The sequence below is a fragment of the Dasypus novemcinctus genome, chromosome 8 (assembly GCF_030445035.2).
Source record: "Dasypus novemcinctus isolate mDasNov1 chromosome 8, mDasNov1.1.hap2, whole genome shotgun sequence".
In the NCBI taxonomy this organism is placed as follows: Eukaryota; Metazoa; Chordata; class Mammalia; order Cingulata; family Dasypodidae; genus Dasypus; species Dasypus novemcinctus.
Genome location: NC_080680.1, coordinates 58160326 through 58180689, shown reverse-complemented (window position 1 = coordinate 58180689; position 20364 = coordinate 58160326). Strand labels below are relative to the sequence as shown.

General features: G+C 33.3%; 1 protein-coding gene across 1 annotated transcript in view; it reads left to right on the top strand.

Annotated features, from left to right (window-relative positions):
* Window positions 1-20364, top strand: part of PSIP1 (PC4 and SRSF1 interacting protein 1) — a 37141-nt gene that overhangs the window by 7339 nt on the left and 9438 nt on the right. The window contains exons 4-8 of the mRNA XM_004464303.5: window positions 6718-6856; window positions 9354-9458; window positions 10872-10934; window positions 15343-15439; window positions 16488-16563. Coding sequence (XP_004464360.2) covers window positions 6718-6856; window positions 9354-9458; window positions 10872-10934; window positions 15343-15439; window positions 16488-16563 — 480 coding nt within the window. The remainder of the gene's footprint in view (window positions 1-6717; window positions 6857-9353; window positions 9459-10871; window positions 10935-15342; window positions 15440-16487; window positions 16564-20364) is intronic.

Here is a 20364-nt window from a genome sequence, read left to right as displayed (position 1 = left end):
TTATTCCTGTAAATAGTGTCTTAACCCTACCTTGTTTCCATTCTTCATATATAAAAATATATGTGTATAAAGAGTCAGTGATCTTTTTACCCCAATCAGATCATGTCATTTCTCTGTCCAAAAACCTTCAGTGGCTTCCTATAAAATTATCAACAAAGAAATCTCAAACTTTATCTACAAATGCTGTTTGTAAGGTTCAGTATGAGCTAGCCTATAGTTAACCTCTCCAACCACATAGCATTTCCTACCGTTTGTTTTTATTATATACAAATATACCTCTTCTTGCCTCAGGTCCTGCTTTCTTGTTTTCTCTTTGCTGGGAAGGTTAAACCTTCGGATTTTCTATGTCATTTAGTTGTTCGTTGAAATCTTCCTTTTTATGCTTTATTTTCTCCACTGCATTGATGACTTGGATTTTTTTTGGGGGGGAGGGGGAAGGTCTTTCACCTCTTTCACCCCTAAGTGCTTAGGGAGTACCTTGTCTATCTTGTTTGTCATCATTTACTTAAGTGCCTGGCACATAGTAGCTGTTAAATAAATATTTGGTGACTGAATGAAAGTTCTACACACTAGATAAAATCATTTGTGGATTATGAAGTTACTAATCTGTCTGTTAACCAATGTTTATCGTGTTTAAGACAATTAGATTAGAAGTTTGTCTTTCAGTCCCACTGCCATTTCAATCCCAACTGCTGTTATGACCTTGGACAGGTTACGTAACCTTTCTATCCCTTCCTTTCCTTATTTATAAAATGGGAATAATGATATGTTCTACATATCAAAGTATTACATGAAAAATGTTTAGAATAGTGCTTGCCACATATTAATCAGTAAATGAATATTAGCTATTATTAGTTAAAAATTGTTAATTTTTTTAAGAAGTTTTATTTCATTTTCTAAACAAGATGGATATTTACAAGGTAAAGTGACATTGCATATTTTTCTGAGATTACTAGTAGTGTTGCAGTTTTGAGTTTTGCTGATTGAGGGAATACTGTCATCAAGAACTTTTTTTTTTCCCTGAAAGTCTTGAAAACAAAGGTGGCATTTTGCTTCTTTTTGTCTCTTCTGCTCTTAATTGTCTTAATACAAAGAGATTAGATGTTTAATTTTAGGAACTTTTAAAATATACATCACTGGCTGTTTTAAAATCTCATTTACAATTTAGGAGTGAAAATGAATGGGGGGTACTGGTGGTGGTCAATTTTTCTGAGTAAATCATAGGTTAGGATTTTGATTTCTTTTATTCTGGTTCTTGTTTATAACTTCTATAGTACAAACATAGCCACTTGTGTTCATATGGGAGTTGTATAGTTTCTCAGAAGCCTTATACTAAATAATGAGGAAAGGATCTGTTTTATTCATACCAGCAGGTTCATACCCCATAGTAGGTGCATATTCAGTTATCTATTATTAGACCATTTTTCTAATGAAAATAATGCATGTTAATAAAATCATCATAATATAAAACATCTGTATAAAACTTCCAGTTTTTTGTGTTTTAATAATGAGAAAGCACCAAGTTAGAATCAGTATATTTCAGAAAATGGAGCTTTCTGTTAAGTAATATTACTTGGTAACTGTTAAGTAAGTTTTGAGCTATACAGATCTTTAGCTCTGATAGGCTTTCCCACTTTCTATATGTGACTTGTAACTTTCTTTAAAGGGAGAGTTCTGAGTGCTTGATAACAGCTTTTGTGAGGAATGTGTGTGTTTTGTGATATGTACACTGGTTACAAAAATGGGAATTTAAAGAGATAACTGTTTTTAATGACCTTTGGTATATACACTTATGGCCTTTAGAAGTAAGCTGTATGAGAGTCACATTTATAGGACTTAGATATACTTCAGAATATAAAATTAGTACTTCATTCGGTTAATTTGCTATTTTCTTAGAGTGTTTTACATTATTCTTGGTTCTTACAAGCTTTGACATTTGTGTTTGAAGTCTGGGTTGGAATGTATAAGAATATGGAATTAGTATTTTATTAGTAGATGTTTCAAAGACTACTACTACAGTAATAAAGCAAACTCAGAAAGCTTTTAAAGGAACATTGCTACATGGTTGAGACTCTGCTTTCAATAGAAAGATGACCTTGCTGCAATCAGTTAATTTTTCTGGCCTTCAGTTTTCTAATATTTAAATTAAAGATTTTGGTGATCTATTAAGTTTCCTTTCAGCTCTGGAATTTGGTGGGGAACTTACCTTGCATTAATGTATATTTCTTTGTTGCTAAAATTTTTAAAAGCAAACTTCTTTATGCAGGAAACAAACTCATTTTAGCTGCCTTTTTTTTTTCTCAAGAAACAACCCCAAAATCCATTAATGTTGTAATGTGTTTTTTTCCAGGCTTGTCTATGAATTTTGTTGTGACATTTCCTTTCATTTATTATGTCCTTTTTTTTTTCTTCCCCCAAATAAGCATTTTGGCATATTATTTTAAAATGGAATGCGTTGAAGAGTGAATCAGAGCTACTGTTAACTCTTTGACAACATTCAGGCTTTGTTTTTTTAAAAATTTTATTACAGAAAATTGTTCACATAGACAAAAGTTGAAAGTAGTATAATGAGCCCCCATTTATTAGCTTCAGCAATTAACTCACAGCCAGTATTGTTTCATCTCTAGCCCTATCCACACTTAACACCTTATTCAAATCCTCTTTCAGACTCGATTTTACAGATTTATTTTTGGTATTTGCCATTTACGTAATTATATTCTGCTTTTATTTTTCATGTTAAGCATCTTTTATATGTTATTTCAATATGGAATTCTTTGAAGAATGAATCAGTCAACAGCCACATAAAGTGCTGTGTGGAACCTAGTGATGGCTGCCTGAAACCTAATCTGGAGTCCGTTCACCCAGCCTGTGGGAATGCATCTCCAGGGGGGATACCTTTTTCATCCATCATTGTTAGGAATTGTCATTAAGGAGCTCCTCCAACTTGAGATATCCTTTTACCCAACTTAGAATTTATTGTGAAGATATTTGCAGAGAGAATAAAATATTTATAGCTGTAGTATTTTATAATAGAAAATTTGATATAGAAAATGGTCCAACAATAGATTAATTTTGGGATAGCCATTCAGCAAAATAATAAGCAGTTGCTAAAAGAGTTATTGACATGGAAAGCTGTTTTAATTTGAAAAAAAATCCACTTATGAATGAGTTTCATACATTAAAGTTACATATTTATACGTATATATAAGTGAAAAGTGGGCTGAAAACAGTGGTTTTCTCTAATTGACATAGATCATTTTGTTTTCTTTGATGACAGGCTATGGTATTTTTTAACAGCTTTATTCAGAGATAATTCATATCCTATATAATTCCATTTAAAGTATACTTTCAGCAGGTTTTAGTATAGTTATGGAGTAGTGTGGCCATCAGGACAGTCAATTTTAGAGCATACTCATTACCTTGGGGGGAAAACCCTGTTTCCAGTAGTAGTCACTTTCCTTTTCTCTGCTATTCTACCTTCCTATTGTTCTAGGTAATCACTGATTCATGCACTATTTCTTATTCTGGACATTTCATATAAATGATATTGTACAATAGATGGTCTTTTGTGACTGATTTTTTCTCATTTAACAGTGGTTTTCAGGATTCATTCATGTCATAGCATATATCTATTTCTTTTTATCAGCAAATAATACTCCATTGTGTAGATAATACTGTATCTTATTTATCCATCCATCAGTCTTTGATGCACTATTTGGGTTGTTCCTACTTATTGGCTGTTATGAATAATGCTACTGTGAACCTTTGTGTTTTCATTTCTCTAGGAGTGAGGTTGCTAGGTCAAATGGTAATTTTTGAGCATTTGCTACATTTTCCCAAAGTAGTTGAACCAGTTTACATTCCCACCAGCAATGCATGATTGATTTGTTAAGGTTTTCTCTTAATGCAGGTTCATAGTTATTTAATTTTTGGTATATTGATAAAAATATGAATTTTAATATGACTTAAAAATGAGTAGTAAAATAATAGAACTTGGAAATCTGAATAGGGAGAAGCAGGGGGAAATTGGTAAGAAACTATTCAGAATAAAGTTAACCAAGTACAATAAAAAGATACATGTAAAACGAGATGATGTGGAGAAAAAGCAAATGCAAATGATTACAATAGGTGAATAGAATTCTATAAAGACTTTTAGGTTGGACTATTCTACCTATGTCATAATTGTGAAATAAGGCTCAAGCAAAACAAGTCTAAAAAACAATATAAAGTAATGGCAAAAAAGCAAGAATGACAGTATTGCTGTATGATAAAAATGGAATTTCAAGTCAAAATCATGAAGAGGGTAGAAGGTTACAGGCACTCCTAACTTTGCATAGTTCCAGTAAGCATGAATTTCATTTACCATGGTTTAGGTAAATAATACTAGTCCCCCAATAGCAGGTTCAAATTTCACTTACCAGGGTATATTTACTGTGAGGAATTGCATAAAGTACAGACCTTTACTGCTAGCTCGAAAGTCTGCAAATCACTATGACACATCTTTCAAAGTCTTTTGGTGATTATTCACTGTGCATCTGTTACTCAATTCAAGTGCAGACAGCAAAGCATGTTTTTGTATTGCCTCTTTGTCTCCCAATGATATAATATACCCGTTACATTTTACAAAAATAAATGAAAGAGGAAACTGGCCAACAAAGATGAAAGTGCATCAAAGTGGAAAGTAGTAATGCTGGAAGTGAATTCTGAGTCAATAATTCACTTTGTGAATTATTAAGGAATAAGTAGCTAACTTTGTGAATGTAAACATGCCACAGTTGGAGAGACACTAAATGTGCAGCTAAAGGAACTCAATAAGGGCAAACAAAATGCATGAGGAATGTGGTTATGAATAGGATGAACATGTCCTAGAGGATGTGATGCTGGCAAAAACCTTCACATTAAAAATATGTGAAATATTTCAAAACATTGAAGACACAAAGGATAAAATGTTGGAAGCTGATCCAAACTTAGGAGTGTAATAATTTGCCAAGGCATAGAAAAAAGGCTCACTCCCTGTCAAGTTACATAGTTAGGAGAAGGCAAGCACTATTAAACTACTCAGTAAGGTTTTTTTTTTTTAATTGTGAGGAAATCTATTAATAAAAGGAATTTGCCATTTCAGCCATTTTTTAAATATACAGTTCACTGGTATCACATACACATTGTTATGTAATCATTGTCATTTCAAAATTTTTTTCTAAACAAACAGGTTTTGTACAAAGAAAATAAAACACTAATCTCAGTGTTTCTTATATTGCCAAGTAGAGTGTACTAAATAAATATTTTGATACTTTTTCATTTCCCTGTGCATTTAGAACCTGGTAATAAGGTGTTTAATGTTTTGACAATTTTTAAAGATGGAACAATCCATTGATTTTCATTTCCCACTAATTGTTTTTATGATTTCTCATTGCCATGCAAAGTGAGAGGAATTTTTGAGATTAAAATAACTAACAGTCTCAAGCCTTTATTACCAGATAACATCTAGTTCAGTCTTGCAGCTTCCAAATTCTTTTGATACTGCTTTGTCCTCTGGACTTAGGAAGTATACCTTTAAAATAATACCTTGTTAATTTTTTCTGATTTGTAGTAATGGGCAGGAATGAATGATTCTTAATAAAGCCTGAATCAACAAATGAGTTGATGATTTAAGTTTAACCCCAAAGTTAAATTACTTCATAAATCAGTGTGTTTAATCCTGGTGTAATATTAAGCACTATTTTGAAATTGGGATGTGTAGTTAAAATAGAGATATAGTGAATATTCCTGAATTGCAGAATTTAAATAACGAACATTGGTTTTATCCTTTTAATTGAGCGATATAGTCTACTTTATTTGGAAATTTTTATTTCAAAACCTTTCTTAATTTAAAATTACAGTGGTAACATATACAGAACTCTTGTTTCCCACTTTAATCACTATCCAGCATACAGTCCAGTGGTGTTAATTACATTCACAACATTTTGCTACTACTACTATCACGAAAATCTATTACCAAAGCTTTTTCATCACCCTAAACAGAAACACTCTGTATATGTTGTCCACCCAGTCCCTGGTAACATGTAATCTACTTATTTTCTCTGTATATTTATTTACTTATTTTAGGTATTGCATGTAAGTGAAATCATGTAATACTTGCCCCTATTTCATTGAACTTGATGTTGTCAAGGTTCATCCATATAGGATGTATGAGAGCTTCATTCCTCTTCAGGGTGAAAGAATATTGCATTGTATGTATATACTACTTTTTATTTATTCATTTATCTGATAGATATTTGGGTTGCTTCCACCTTTTCACTATTGTGAAAAATGTATCTGTGAACATTGATATACAAGTATTTGTTTTGAGTCCCTGGCTTAAGTTTTTTGAGGTAAAAGTAGAATTGCTGGGTTTGCAGTAATTCTATGTTCAATTTTCAGAAGAACCACCAAACTTGGCAACCAAACTATTTTGAAGTAAAGTTATATTTGGTTGCAGTTATATTGTGCTATTATATCAAATGTTGTTATTTTTAAATAGAATTACGAGCTTGTGATTGAATTTAATGAATTATTTGGAATTAAATATAAAATTGTATTTACCCTTTTTATAATATTTATAATGGTATTTTATATAAGAATCTTGATTGCTTTATAGGGTAGTGCTATTTAATAACTTCTGTTATGCATTTAATTGAGATTGTTTTGCACTCATGTTTTTTTCTGTCCTTTTTATAGTGCTTTTTTAGGACCAAAGGATATATTTCCTTACTCTGAAAATAAGGAAAAGTACGGCAAGCCAAATAAACGAAAAGGTTTTAATGAAGGTTTATGGGAGATAGATAACAATCCGAAAGTTAAATTTTCAAGTCAACAGGTTAGTCATATTTTATAAAATTTAGTATTATTTATTCAGTCTTGGGGAAGAATCATTATCCTAGCAGTAGGAAAATAAATATCAATTTAAGAACCTTGTGAATTTCAGATTAAATTGTTATGCTCTCATTTATGAGGTTGAACCTTGTCCTTTTTTATACCTTGATGAATTGATGAAAATAATTACCTACATGATTAAACTGATTTCAGAAAACTGGAAAATACTCAATAATTTAGCTCCTCCTGATAGTTTGTTTTAATGCATCATTGAATTTAAAGCCATACATACTGTTCTCTTAAATTCAGGTTTTGTGACTTGAAGGGTGTATGCTTGAGTTTTCTAATTCTCTTTATTTTTGAATCCATAAAATTGAATTAGAATGTGGACCTCATGTGGATTAAATATGTGACAGAAGTACTTCTAGCACTATATACAAATTTTACTAATATTAATGGTGCATAGAAGGAGCACCTCAGACTCTTTCTCATTGTTTTTCATGTGCCCAGAGCTTTTGCTTACTTCATATATATGTGACATTAAATTTCCATGAAATAGTTTGTTTTTGCCCAGTTTTTATCAAACAGTGGAAATTACTGTTTCTCTTCTCTTTCTTCTGTCCTGGTATTGGTGTTACTTTAGAACATTTTTCCATATTGTTGATTGTACTCTTGAACTACATGTATATTCCCATATAGATGTTTTAGGATTTAAAATAAACCAGAATAAGAGGGTCCTATGTTAGAGTAGCACACAAGTATAAGAGGAGGTCTCTACAAGAATGTTATTGGGACAGTTTCTCATTCTTCAATAAAATTCCTTTTTTGAGACAGCAAAACCTTGGAAGAGTGTGAGTAAACTTAAAGGAGATAGCAACAAACTGAAAAATCTGAAACTTTTACTTTTCTAGTCTCAAAGGTACCATGATTTTGTTACCTTTGAGAACTTTTCAGATGCTTTTGTATCTGAACACTTACTCTTTGTTCTGTTGATGTCCGAATACTGTTAGATGATTCATTGTAGTACTCATCATACTATATTATGATTGCTTCTTTACCTTCCTTTAGCTGCCATAGACTTTATATCTTTTATCTATGTGCCCAGTGTTGTTATGTGTGTGGGAAGAAAAGGTATTCACTATAAATATATGTTGTATAACATGGCCAGCAGACAACATGGCTGCAAGACCTTGCTGAGTTTAAACTTGAGGTCCCAGTTTTTCTTTCTGGGACCTCCCCTTGGCCCCGGATATTCCAAACAGGCCTCACCATTGGTGGGGTAACCAGTAACAGCTGGGGCCCCTCCCCTTAGCATTAGAATAATGCTAAGGAATAATAAACAGTTTAAAAGATAACCACACAAGGCAGAGCTTGCTTTCTCTGCCTGGAGGAGCCTGCACCAAATCTTGGTATTTCCATCCTTCTCTCCTATTTCTCAGCAAGCTCTGTTCTTTACCCCATTTCCCAATAAATGGTTTTTACTGGCCCACCTAAGTATTTATGTTCTGTGACTGTTGTATGACTGTGAGAATGGATGGTTTCCTGTCAGTCTTACCTTGACTGTGTAATTAAGAGGACATCTATCTAAAGAGACTGAATCGATTATTTCCTAAAACTAACTTGTAATTTCATTTGCATCATCTGATGTGTGACTGCACATTCATGGTCTTTTTCATTCTTGACATTGTCCATCATGGTCCTAGTGTCCTCTGCTCTTGTTACACTTAATCTCTAGGTAGTTTTTATTGTGTATATTTGTAATTTTCCAATTCCAGTGAAATTTTTCATAGCTTACATAGATAATACCCAGCAACATTCTGTCTTTCCCAAAAGTACGAATGATTGTTCTGGTTTGGTGTACTGTGTGTTTCCCAAGCCCCCATACACTTCCCTAATAGCACATTCCTAGAGTTTGGGTAGAGCAGTGATGTCCTAACTTTCAGAAGACAAAGTCATTTTGATCATAATTTTCAAAATTTCTGTACTATGAGTAAATTTTCTGAGCATTTTTACATTATTTTGTTATAACTTTATGATAATTTTGTGGGTTATCAGCATTGCCTTTATTAAAAAGAAGAAATCAATCTAGAGTTAAGAGGCCTGCCAAAGGAAACAGCTAGAAAAAGACAATTAGGATTAGAATTCAAATACTTAAGACTATGAATGTAAGCTTTTTTCTCTCTAGAATATTTAAATAGTTGAATACAGTGTACTATGCTAATCTAAATAATTTTACATTGTATTTTTGGGTATGTGTTGTTCAGAGCATCAGCATAGTATTTTTTCTCATTTCTGCTTCAATACAAACGCTTGTAAGATTTTTTTAAAGAGCAATTTTGAAAATTATTTTTAAATTGTTTATATTAAAAATTCCCTAAGGAACAGAATCAGGGCACTTTTCTAAATTTCTTCACACAGGCCTTTAATTTTTGATGGGGAGAATTTTGAAGTTGGGGTTAAAAACCTTACTTGGTGTAATTAATAGACTTGATTGCTCACAGGCTACAACTAAACAATCAAATGTATCATCTGATGTTGAGGTTGAAGAAAAAGAAACCAGTGTTTCAAAGGAAGATACTGATCATGAAGAAAAAGCCAGCAATGAGGTATGTTTAATTTCTCTTGCATCCTGAACCCATTTTGTTGTTGGAAGGAAGAAATTTAATGAGTTGACAATATCAAAGTAGAAAAATAATCTTTAAAATAGTTTAGTAATGAATGAGAAAATAAGTCTCATGTAAATATTAAATACGATGTCAATTAGTTTATGCATTTTTAAGATGTATGCAGTTATTCTGATATCTATGCAAAACATGAGGTCCAGTTATACAGTGGGTATTGTAGGCTAGGAATATCTTTAAGGAGAGATATTTTAGGATCAATGTTCTAAAAAGGGTGTTGGGGTAAATTTTTACAAATCATGTTGTTTCCAATTTTATAGCTGATTATTAATGAGTATACGTACTTATTAATGAGTATACATACTTCTAGGCCTCATGGAGTGGTTGTTAGATGGTCTTCATTGTCCCAGCCATCTCATTAAGTTCACAGCCTATAATTCTGAATTCTACTGTAGAAAATGTTTTTTATAGGGAAGCGGACTTGGCCCAGTGATTAGGGCATCCATCTACCACATGGGAGGTCCGCGGTTCAAATCCCGGGCCTCCTTGACCCGTGTGGAGGTGGCCCATGTGCAGTGCTGATGCGCGCAAGTAGTGCAGTGCCACGCAGGGGTGTCTCCTGCGTAGGGGAGCCCCACGCGCAAGGAGTGCGCCCCGTAAGGAGAGCCGCCCAGCGCCAAAGAAAGTGCAGCCTGCCTAAGAATGGCACCACCCACACGGAGAAATGACACAAGATGACACAGCAAAAAGAAACACAGATTCCTGTGCCACTGACAACAGAAGCGGACAAAGAAGACGCAGCAGATAGACACAGAACAGACAACCGGGGTGCGGGGGAAGGGGAGAGAAATAAATAAATAAATCTTTAAAAAAAAAAAAATGTTTTATAAATTTAAATAGATAAACATCATTGGCATACTAAGGTGACTTTGACATCCGAAATGCAGGGTTTTTTTGGTGGTGATACTAGCTTTTTTTCACTTAAAATGTTGACTTTTTTTTTTTGAGGTACCGGGGGCCAGAGATTGAGACTGAACCCGGGATCTTGTATGTGGGAAGCTGGTGCTCAACCACTGAGCCACATCGGCTTCCCTGAGTTGGTTTTTTTCTTTTGTTTTGCTTGTTTTTATTTATTTTTTTATTGTTTGTTTGTTTTTAGTTTTTTCAGGAGGCACTGGGAACTGAACCCAGAACCTCCCATGTGGGAGGTGGAAGCTCAACCACTTGAGCCACATCTGCTCCTAATGTTAAGACTTTTAATGTTTCTAATTTCAAAAGTCAGAGAAACAAAGTAACTTTACCCAGAACTTAGTGAAAATTGTCATTTGTCACTTTTAGCTTAGAAAATTTCCTTCAGCCTTGGCATAATTTGTCCAGTTTCACCTGTATTTTTTTTAGGATATGTCTAAAGCAATTGATATAACTACTCCAAAAGCTGCCAGAAGAGGAAGAAAGAGAAAGGTAATTTTTACTGCCTAAAAACAGGTTTTTTAAAAGAATTCTTAATTTAAGTTAGGTTGAGGAATGTAGAGTTAAGAAACCTTTTACTCTTTTCTTTGTTTACTCTGAATTCTTTTAAATTTTTAAAGGGCAGGTTATGTTGTCATTAAAACTATCTGCAGTTCTTTTCTTAGTGATAAAACAACCTTATGATAGTTGAATGGTAAAGGAAATAAAATGTACCAGTTTTCACTCATTATAATGACTTTGCCTCCTTTTTTTCCTATGAAATGGATAAAGTATATATTGGTAGGGTTGTTGAGAAAATTTAAATGAGTTAACATATATAAATTGTCCAGGATAAATCCTGACACATTATAGGGTAAAAAAAGTTTATTATTGCACAAAATTGATCTATAAAATAAATGTATGTGTGTGTTATGTGTAGGACTAGGTACATGATAGGCTTTTAGTTAATATGATCTCCTTTCCTATAAGAAGTTTTGTTGGCTCTCTGCCTAAAGGAGCCCACACCAAAACTTCGTGTGTATTTTCATCCTTCTCTCCCATTTTTCAGCAAGCTCTATTCTCTTCCCCATTTCCCAATAAATTCTTTTTACTGGCCCCCAAAAAAGTACTTTTGTTCATCACACCCTTTTCTGTGACTGCCTATGTCAGATTCTTATTTTATGTCAAAGATACAAAGATAACTTAAGAGTTCAGTAACTCATGAGAAAGTATAATATAAAAACAAATAATTACAGTGTCCCTTTTACTCCCTTTGTGGTTTTTGGGCGGCATAGGTACACGGTAGCTTTAACAAGATTTTTAAAAATAGGCCAAATTTTAAAATTATTTTAAGATATAATTTTGTCAGGTAGATGAAGGTGCAGTGGAAGAGCACATGCGGTAGTATGAACAGTATATATAGAGGCAATGAGAAAAATTGCATTTCAAGTATAGCATTTCAGTATTACTAGATCAAAGTTTGATGGAAAATGGTCCAATAGAAACCAAGATTGTCCTAAAAAACGTGAACTTAGAGAAGTGATGGGAAGCCATTGCATTGTTTTACATTTTAGATGTCTCCTTTTTTAAAGCAGTGTAAGAGATAAGGATTAATTCATTCAGAATTTTAATACTAACTTCTCTGGCCCAGGCAGGAATCAAACAATGAATAAGAAAGACAAGGTCTTTGTTCTCATTAAACTTAACATCATTTAGATAGGCAATACATACATGAACTAAATGAGGGCTAAATATAGGAAGTTATAATGGTGACTTGGTAACTGCTATAAAAGGACTTTAGAGATTGCAGGGAAAAGAAGGGCCCTACAGCAGGTTATTTTAGTAAAGTAGTAGATAGGGAGCAGTATTTAAGAACATAATTAGGTGAAATTGACAGTTAATTGAAAGTGGCTGATAAAGGAAGTGGGGAAGAATCTAGGGTTACTCCAAGGTGTTAGCCTGGATGACTAGGTTCGATACTGGAAATGGAGAAGCAGTGCATATGGTTTTGGTGGGATGTTGGTTTGGGAGCTGAGTCATGGGAAGGCAGAAATAAGTGTCTGAGGGAATTAGAGTGAAGACACATGGATCTGGCACCAAGGGGGAGAAAAGTAAAAGTCAAAATGCAGTCACTAGTGGAGTAGGTGTAGCTGAGTGGTTGAGCTTCTTCCCATGTACAAAGGCCTAGGTTCATTCCCTGGTACTTCCTAAAAAATAAAATGCAATTGCTAATATAAAATTAGGATAATAGATGAGGTTACCAAGGGTGAATGGTTTACTGGGAAGAATGTACAGACCAGAATCCTGAAGGAATATGGAGGGAAGGGGGTAGCTTTGCAAAATTTAGGCTAATTTTGGTCTATCAAGAGAAAATCCTAAGAAGGATAAATAGAGAATTTCAAGAATGAGGGCATGATCAATAGTGTCCTTATGTAGATGGGGCCAATGAGATATTTGATAGATTAATAGTAAGGACAGAAACCAGATGAAGTGGGTTGGAGAATAAAATGTTTAGTGGTAGTATGTTTAAACTGTTCTTTTGAACTCTTCGGGAGGGATGGAAACAGAATGAGGCAGCTTAATTGGGATTTATAGGGTCAAGGGAATGTGTTTAAAATGAAAGATACAGTAGAAGTTTTAACACTTTTTCCCTGCAAAAGTAGGAAAGATCTGAGTGTGGAAAACAGCAGTATAAACTATTGCATACAAGGATATGATGGATGAGAGGTAAGGGAGAGCACAGAAAGTAGGAGAGGGACATTTTACCTCTTCAACATTGAAAGATAGGATGAATGAGGGATATAAAAGTTTCTAGTAGGGAGACCTGGAAATTCAGGCAGTTTCTTTCTGCTTGCTTCAGGCCCTCACCCTGGTCCATTCAGTTCAACAGACTGGGTATAGGACAAGGCAGAAACTTCATGCTAGCTATTGAGGGGAGAGGGGAGAAGGGAGGTGGGAGATGACTTTGAGGTCACAACTTAGATTGCATAAAATGAAAACATATTTGTATAATTTTTTTTCCAGCAGGGCTTGGCTTAACTGGGAATAATAAAGGAAGAGTTGTACTGTAATCCATTATTGGGATTTGTGGGACAAATGCAGCAAAATTTGAGCAAAAGACTTGCAAATGGATATGAATATATAGTCTCGTGAGGCTATTTTTGGGTAAGGGAGGGGTTTTGAGATCAGGAAGAAAGTAGAATGGGGAGAAGAATGAGTCAGGGTTAGAGGTATCAGTGAGATTGAGTAAAATCTGGAAGATTATGAAATAGGTTGGAATTAGGATAATTTGCATTTAAGATAATTAAATATGTACATTTCAAAATAGCTTAATAGTCCCTTCTCTAAATATTTCCTATCAATTTTATTTTCATAAAGGGATGGTTATGACTTGCATGATTTTGCTATTTAACAGTCATAAATACACGTCCTATGGTAGGGGTGGTCTTTGCTTAGTGTTAATGTAAATATATTTATATTCTTATTTATGGTATTAATTGTAGGTAAACTTGTTATCCTTATTGGTATCGCTCAAAAAGGATCCATTCTACCTGAAATTCTTATGCGAAGTCATGATGCATTTTCAGTAACAAAGTCTTAAGACTTTTTTGCACTGAAGAATTATTTGAACTAAATTTTAGAGAACTTCTGTACTCTTTAACATTTCAGTAGGAAAAGAGTTCTACATAGTCTTGTTTTATCAACTGTTGGTATCTGTGGGTCATCATAACCTGATTCTTACCTCAAAGCTATTGAGTCAGAATTAGGACTGGGTAGGTGGTCTGTTTAAGTGCTTAAAATTCTACAAATAAAACTTGAGGTAGGGAGAAATATTTTCTGCCTTTCCTTGAGAACAATTCAAGGATTACTTAGGTGAATTTGACTTAATGCTTTGAGTAAGATTATGTACCAATTATAAAAGCCGCAACATTTTAGTGACTGTGAAAAGGATAAATTCTTAGTAGTAGAACTCTGCTGAGTCAGATTTGCACATTCTTTATTGGTATTTTTTCTTGCTGATATTTGAGAAAATTGGTATCAGTTTATACTCATCTTTAATCAATATATGATTCTCAAATGTTTGCATTTCAGATTGAGATTGGATTAGGCATATTTCTGTAAAATTTTTGTTGATGTAGTTAATAACTGAATTTTAAGTAGTTGAGAGTTAAGGAAGCAACTAGTAGTGGTCTTCCCATCCTTTTCTGTGGTCTCCTTCAATTTTTTTTCCTATCTCACATTTGCATGTCCTTTGTAATTGGTAGTTGTTAACATTTTTATACTGTAATGCTTGAGTCAATAATACTGATTTTCTCTTTTGGGGCCCTTGTCCCGTCAGGAGAGCTGTACCAGAATTATCAGGGGACATTATAGCTTGCAGAGAAAGTATCATTGGATTTTCGTACTCTCTACCATAGTAAATCTCCCTTTATGTGAAATAAGATTAACTCCTAGGGGAAAACAGCAGATGTGAGTTGCAGTTAGAAATAAAATACGTATACATTTACAAAGTTACAGAATTAGAAATATCAGCAACTCTATTTCTTGCCTTTCATAATACTAGAATATTAACTTAGGCCTTTATTATAAGCAGACAGTGTAAAGTTAGCATTTTTAGACATTCAGTAAAATTACATTAAGAACATGTGAATTCTCACAGTATAACTGCATTATACTTTGGTCCCCTTGCTTTATTTTCACAAATAGCTTTTATAGGTTGAAAATTTCTAAAACTTAAGAATTATAAGCTAAGTTTGAGGATATTGCTCTGAGATGAGTTGATCATTGAAAAATAATAAAATTATAGAGAATTTAAACTTATATTTGAACTCATGTTATCATAGAGTGGCACATTTTTTCCCTTGAACTTGGAATGCCTACTGTGTTTTCTAAATAAGTTAATTAAATTTTTGTGATTTAGGCAGAAAAACAAGTAGAAACGGAGGAGGCAGGAGTAGTGACAACAGCAACAGCATCTGTTAATCTAAAAGTGAGCCCCAAAAGAGGACGGCCTGCAGGTAGGATTATTGATATTTACATCTTTGTTTAGTTTATGGTTAAGATTACAGTCCATGAAAGTGTTGCTGCCTCAAATACTTTGGAGTAAGGTTGATAGCCAATAGATTGTATATAACGAAGCAATTTCAAAGGAGATAAAAATATTATGGTTTCTCATCTATGAAACAAAGTATTTAAATTTGAAAAATGTAAATAATTGTTTGGGTCATATTTAACTTTTTCTTTTATTTCTCTTATACCACCGCCCTTCCCAATGCAGGCAAATAAGACTGTGTTGACAGGAAAATTACTATGAATAATGGGTTTCTTTTACCTCTGACTCATGAGGCATAGCTTTCTCAGTAGTCATAAAGCATGAGAAACAGTGTTAGACTAATTAAAGCCATTAATATTTTTAAATTATAATCTTCGTTTATTAGGATCTTTACAGTATATAGCAAACTTCAGCATTTGCCTATTTTCCTAATTTGGCAAATTGGAAATATTTTGAATTTACCTAATAGAAAGTGAAACAAAGAGAACTGACCAAAATAGGGCCATTTTTTCCATACTTTATAATAGGATAATTATTGAAAAGGGTGAGTATTACTCAGGAAGGTGGGGCAAAAAGAACTGAGAATTTGCATAATTTTTATTTTGGAATTCACTATTGTCATGAGTCAAATTAGTAGTGGTGTTAGAAAACTAATGCAGATTTTTAAAGATACTTATGTATATATACATGTAATATTGATAGGGAATATAACTACTTTTTATTTCAGTTTAAATTTTGTCAAATTCCTGTGAAAACTACATGAAAAATGCTCTTTTAAGCCTCCTCAGCCATATTAAGGACAAATTAAAAATTTGTTGACTAACCTTAAGTTTTCTGCTGTTGCTTATTTAAATTATTGGGGGAGTATTAATCCTTAAAAGTTATAAATAATTGTATCTGTAATATGCCAGTAATATTGTCTTAAGTCTACATCTTTTTAATCTTTATATGTGAGATTTGCATCTTAAAGGGAAAGCTGGTAGTTATGGATGTTTTTTTCATGTGAACATTAGCTACAGAAGTCAAGATTCCAAAACCAAGAGGCAGACCCAAAATGGTAAAACAAGCTTGTCCTTCAGACAGTGACATGTGAGTTTATTTTTAATGTATAGTTATGCAATAAATGAAACACTTGACTTTAATCATATTTCTCTGTGCATTTTTACCAGTTTTCTCTTACTTTACAGGATGTTTGTTCCTATTATTGTAGTAATTCTTAAAAGTTAACCAACAACCTATGTTGAGAAATAGCTTTTTTATGTAAAAAGTAAAAAATTGTAAGAAATTGAGAAAAATCTGATGTGATTATCATTGCTTTAATCTAACTAAAACAGGCTACAAAGATATTTAGATAATAAAAGATAAAGCCATAATAGGGAAATTGGGCAAGATAGTAAGTTTAAGGAAATTATAGACAATTATAGACAATTGAAGCAATTTCCACAAATCATTAGTTACTGTAGAATAATTCTTATTTAAAAATACTAGCCCTTTGTAATAATTTAAAATTTTAAAATATTTTGGAATAACTATACCCAAAAAATAATGAGTTTTTCTCCTCTCCCCCCCAACTTTTTTTCCCCCTTATGGATCCTGTTTATGTTGACTTTTTCTGAGTAGAAACTCTACAGAAGGAATGTATATTCAGACAAGAGAGGAAAACTTTAATATTTGTATTTAAAGATTTTTAAAACATAGAGGTGAATTGAATGAATTAAGAGTGGATTTATGGTGTTGTTTGGAATTAACTGATGGAATGAAACTTTGAAAATTTGGTACTTTTCAAAGTATATTTAAAACTTGATTTTCAATCAAATTTAAAGTATATTAACTGTGAAATTATTCTCAACAGTGGTATAATAGTACTGTGGTTTAACGACTTTCAGTAAAATGTTAAGAAATGAGGTTTTCAGGTTATGTTTTGTTTTTTTTTTTTTTAACCTCACCTTTTCCGAGGCAAAATATTTTGTCCAGTTAAGGCATTAGGCATAAAGTCTAGGGTTTCGTGTTAGTAAAAGATCCTGAGTATGTCTTGATCTGGAGATTTAGGAGCAAGTTACCTCCATTTATACAATACATGGACCTGGGATAGGGAACCATTAAAAATACTTCAGTTTGGAAAGGGGGTGGTTAAGAGGCACACAATAGCCATTATTACTTAGGAAATCTGAAATTCTGCTGGGACAGTATTGTAAGATATCCCTATTTGGAATTTCCACTGAGGAGGTCACAGTTCTCCCTTGGAATAGCTTACCAGTACATTTCTCTCTGTGGCTTTTAGCTGATTCCTCAGGGAATTCTGTGTTTTTTTTTTCAGTATTATTTGTAGTTATATCTGAAGAGGGCATTGGAAAATATTGCTTGCCTTGTCAGCTCATAAACTTTCTCAGCCTGATTTTAGTCTAGAAGGTTGGGAGCCCAAGTTTACCTTTTAGATCTCAGTACTCTCTCTTAATTCAGTCTGGTGGCATTTTTGGTGATAGTGTTTTGTGTTTGTTTTTTGTGTGTTTATTCTAGTCATCTTCATGTGCAGTGGTCTCAAGACTTCCTGAGACATGCTTATCTTGTTAAAGTAACTTTATTATGGACATTTTGAGTTTACAGAGAGACCACCCCTTGTCTGTTTTTCTCAGAACCATTTGGAAGATTAAGGCACCTAATTTGAATTCTTAAGGAAAGGCTGGCAGTTATACTCTTGGTTTGGTCTTTGATCCCAGGGACCCTTTTACATGTTGGAGGTGACTTTCAACACTGAAATTTACGGAAATTTTAGGTTCTACCTGTACCTTTCATACTTAACTTGAAAACATTTATTCTTTTTTGAGCTCTTCCTTCTTGAAGTATCCTATAAAATTTATCTTGGTAACCCTGAAGTCAAACAACCAACCTTATGTCTTGAAACTTCTTCACACGATCATTTGAATACATTTTCTTTTTTCATGTTGTTACAAGATACCATTTTACCCATTGTATATACTATATTACGGATATCCAGTTTCCTTACTGTTAACCAATTTCTCTATAGTGAGCTTTTGCAGAGAACAGAAACAATCTGAAAATAGCAATAGTATATCTGAGATTTGGCTGTGGCTACTGTCAGTGGCCCTGTGTATCAGTGGGGTATAGAGCTAAACTCTTAAAATAAGCTCTTTTGCAATAGAACAGCATGAATATGTCAGTGGCTCTTCTTTGGTATGGGTCCTGAAGTGAGGTGGTCATAGAACACAAAGGCCAGAAAAGCTGTAGCCAGCTCAGTCCTCAGGCAAAATGAAAACTGTTTGTTAAAAGTGACTGAGATTTGAAGTTGTATTTGCATTAGTTTTTGCTTTTGTTAACGTATACTAGGAGACCAGAAAAATTTACAGATTCAATTTTCTTAATATTTCACGGACCCAGCTAAAAGGGGAGTTGTCACTCTGGAAAGGTATACATGGAAGGTGGCTAAGCAGGACCATTGGAAAAAGTCATTTGTAGTAAGCAGTGATAAATATTTTCCTGGGAATTCTCTGGGTTTGATACTGTTCAAATAATCTTGAATAATTCCTTTCCTTATGACCTTAAGATTTTTTTGTTAAATTGATGTTCACAACACTTAACCATTGTACACAATTTAAAAAATTCCACAAATGGATCCATGTTCTTAAAAACATTGTCATCAGTCATACATATTGGTTAGGATACATAACTAGAAGCAGATTTACTAGGTCATAGGGTTTTTGTATTTTTAATAGTATTTTCTTCAGAGGGTAGCACATGGGAATAGCAGTTGGTCAATATTCAGAGACATGAAAATGCTCTTACATGGACTCTAATCCATACCTATGAATTGATTATAAATGTAGTTATAGTAGTAGGGCTATTGAAGAAGTTAAATCATTTTACTTGGATATTTTTTCTTGTATTGATGAAACGAGTAAATGGTAAAGCCATATGGTATAAGAAAATGATAAAGCATACACAATTGAGAAAAGTTTCTAAGGGAAAAAGGACTAAAAGTGAGTAATTTTTCCCTTTCAATTTACTACTCAAAAGTGTTGAAGGAAGCAGTTTGGTGGGAAAGAGATAATTGGATTTGGAATTGAGATATTAAGTCTCAATTTTTATTTGTTAACTGGAAGGGAGGAGTAAATGACCTGAGGTCTCTTCCAAGCTCTCAGATTCATTGCTTAATGGTGCAATTTGAAAATCTCAATGCTGTCCCTGGACAGAACAAAGTTAGCTTGTTAAGCAGGTCACGCAAGCTTCAAGTTTAGTGTATCTTTCTAGGATTGCTTTAGCTGAACATATATATTCCATCAAAAGTATTATGTTGTCAGCATTTACATCATTGGATTGTCCTTCTAAAGCCTATTACCATGACATAAATACATTTCTCCTGTACTAATAATTAGTATAAATATCACTATCCAAAAGTAATGTTAGGGTTGTTGAACAATTTAGTACTTTGATTTGTTTCAATGTTGTCTGCGAACCAATCATGAGCTATTTATTATGCATTAGACATATTACAATTATATGCAGTGTAGAGTCTTTAACAGCAAAGAGTATTTCTTTGAGTTGTGACATACTTGATTACATTTCTGCATTATTTTCTTTCCCTATGTGACTTTTAAAAAATATTTTTATTAGAGAAGTTGGAAACAATCTATACACATGGGTGGAATTCCCATTTAACACCCCTCTACAACAGACTACAATGTTGTGGAATATATGTTAGATCGAGATAGTATCATCAGACTATTAGCACTAACTGTGGTTTATAGTGTACATTTGGTATTTTTTTCCCATACCTCCCTATCAACACAGCGTATCTTTGGCACTGATGCAAGAGTATTTACAGTTATAGTATTGCTGTTAACTGTAGTCCCATAGGTTACATTAATTCTATTT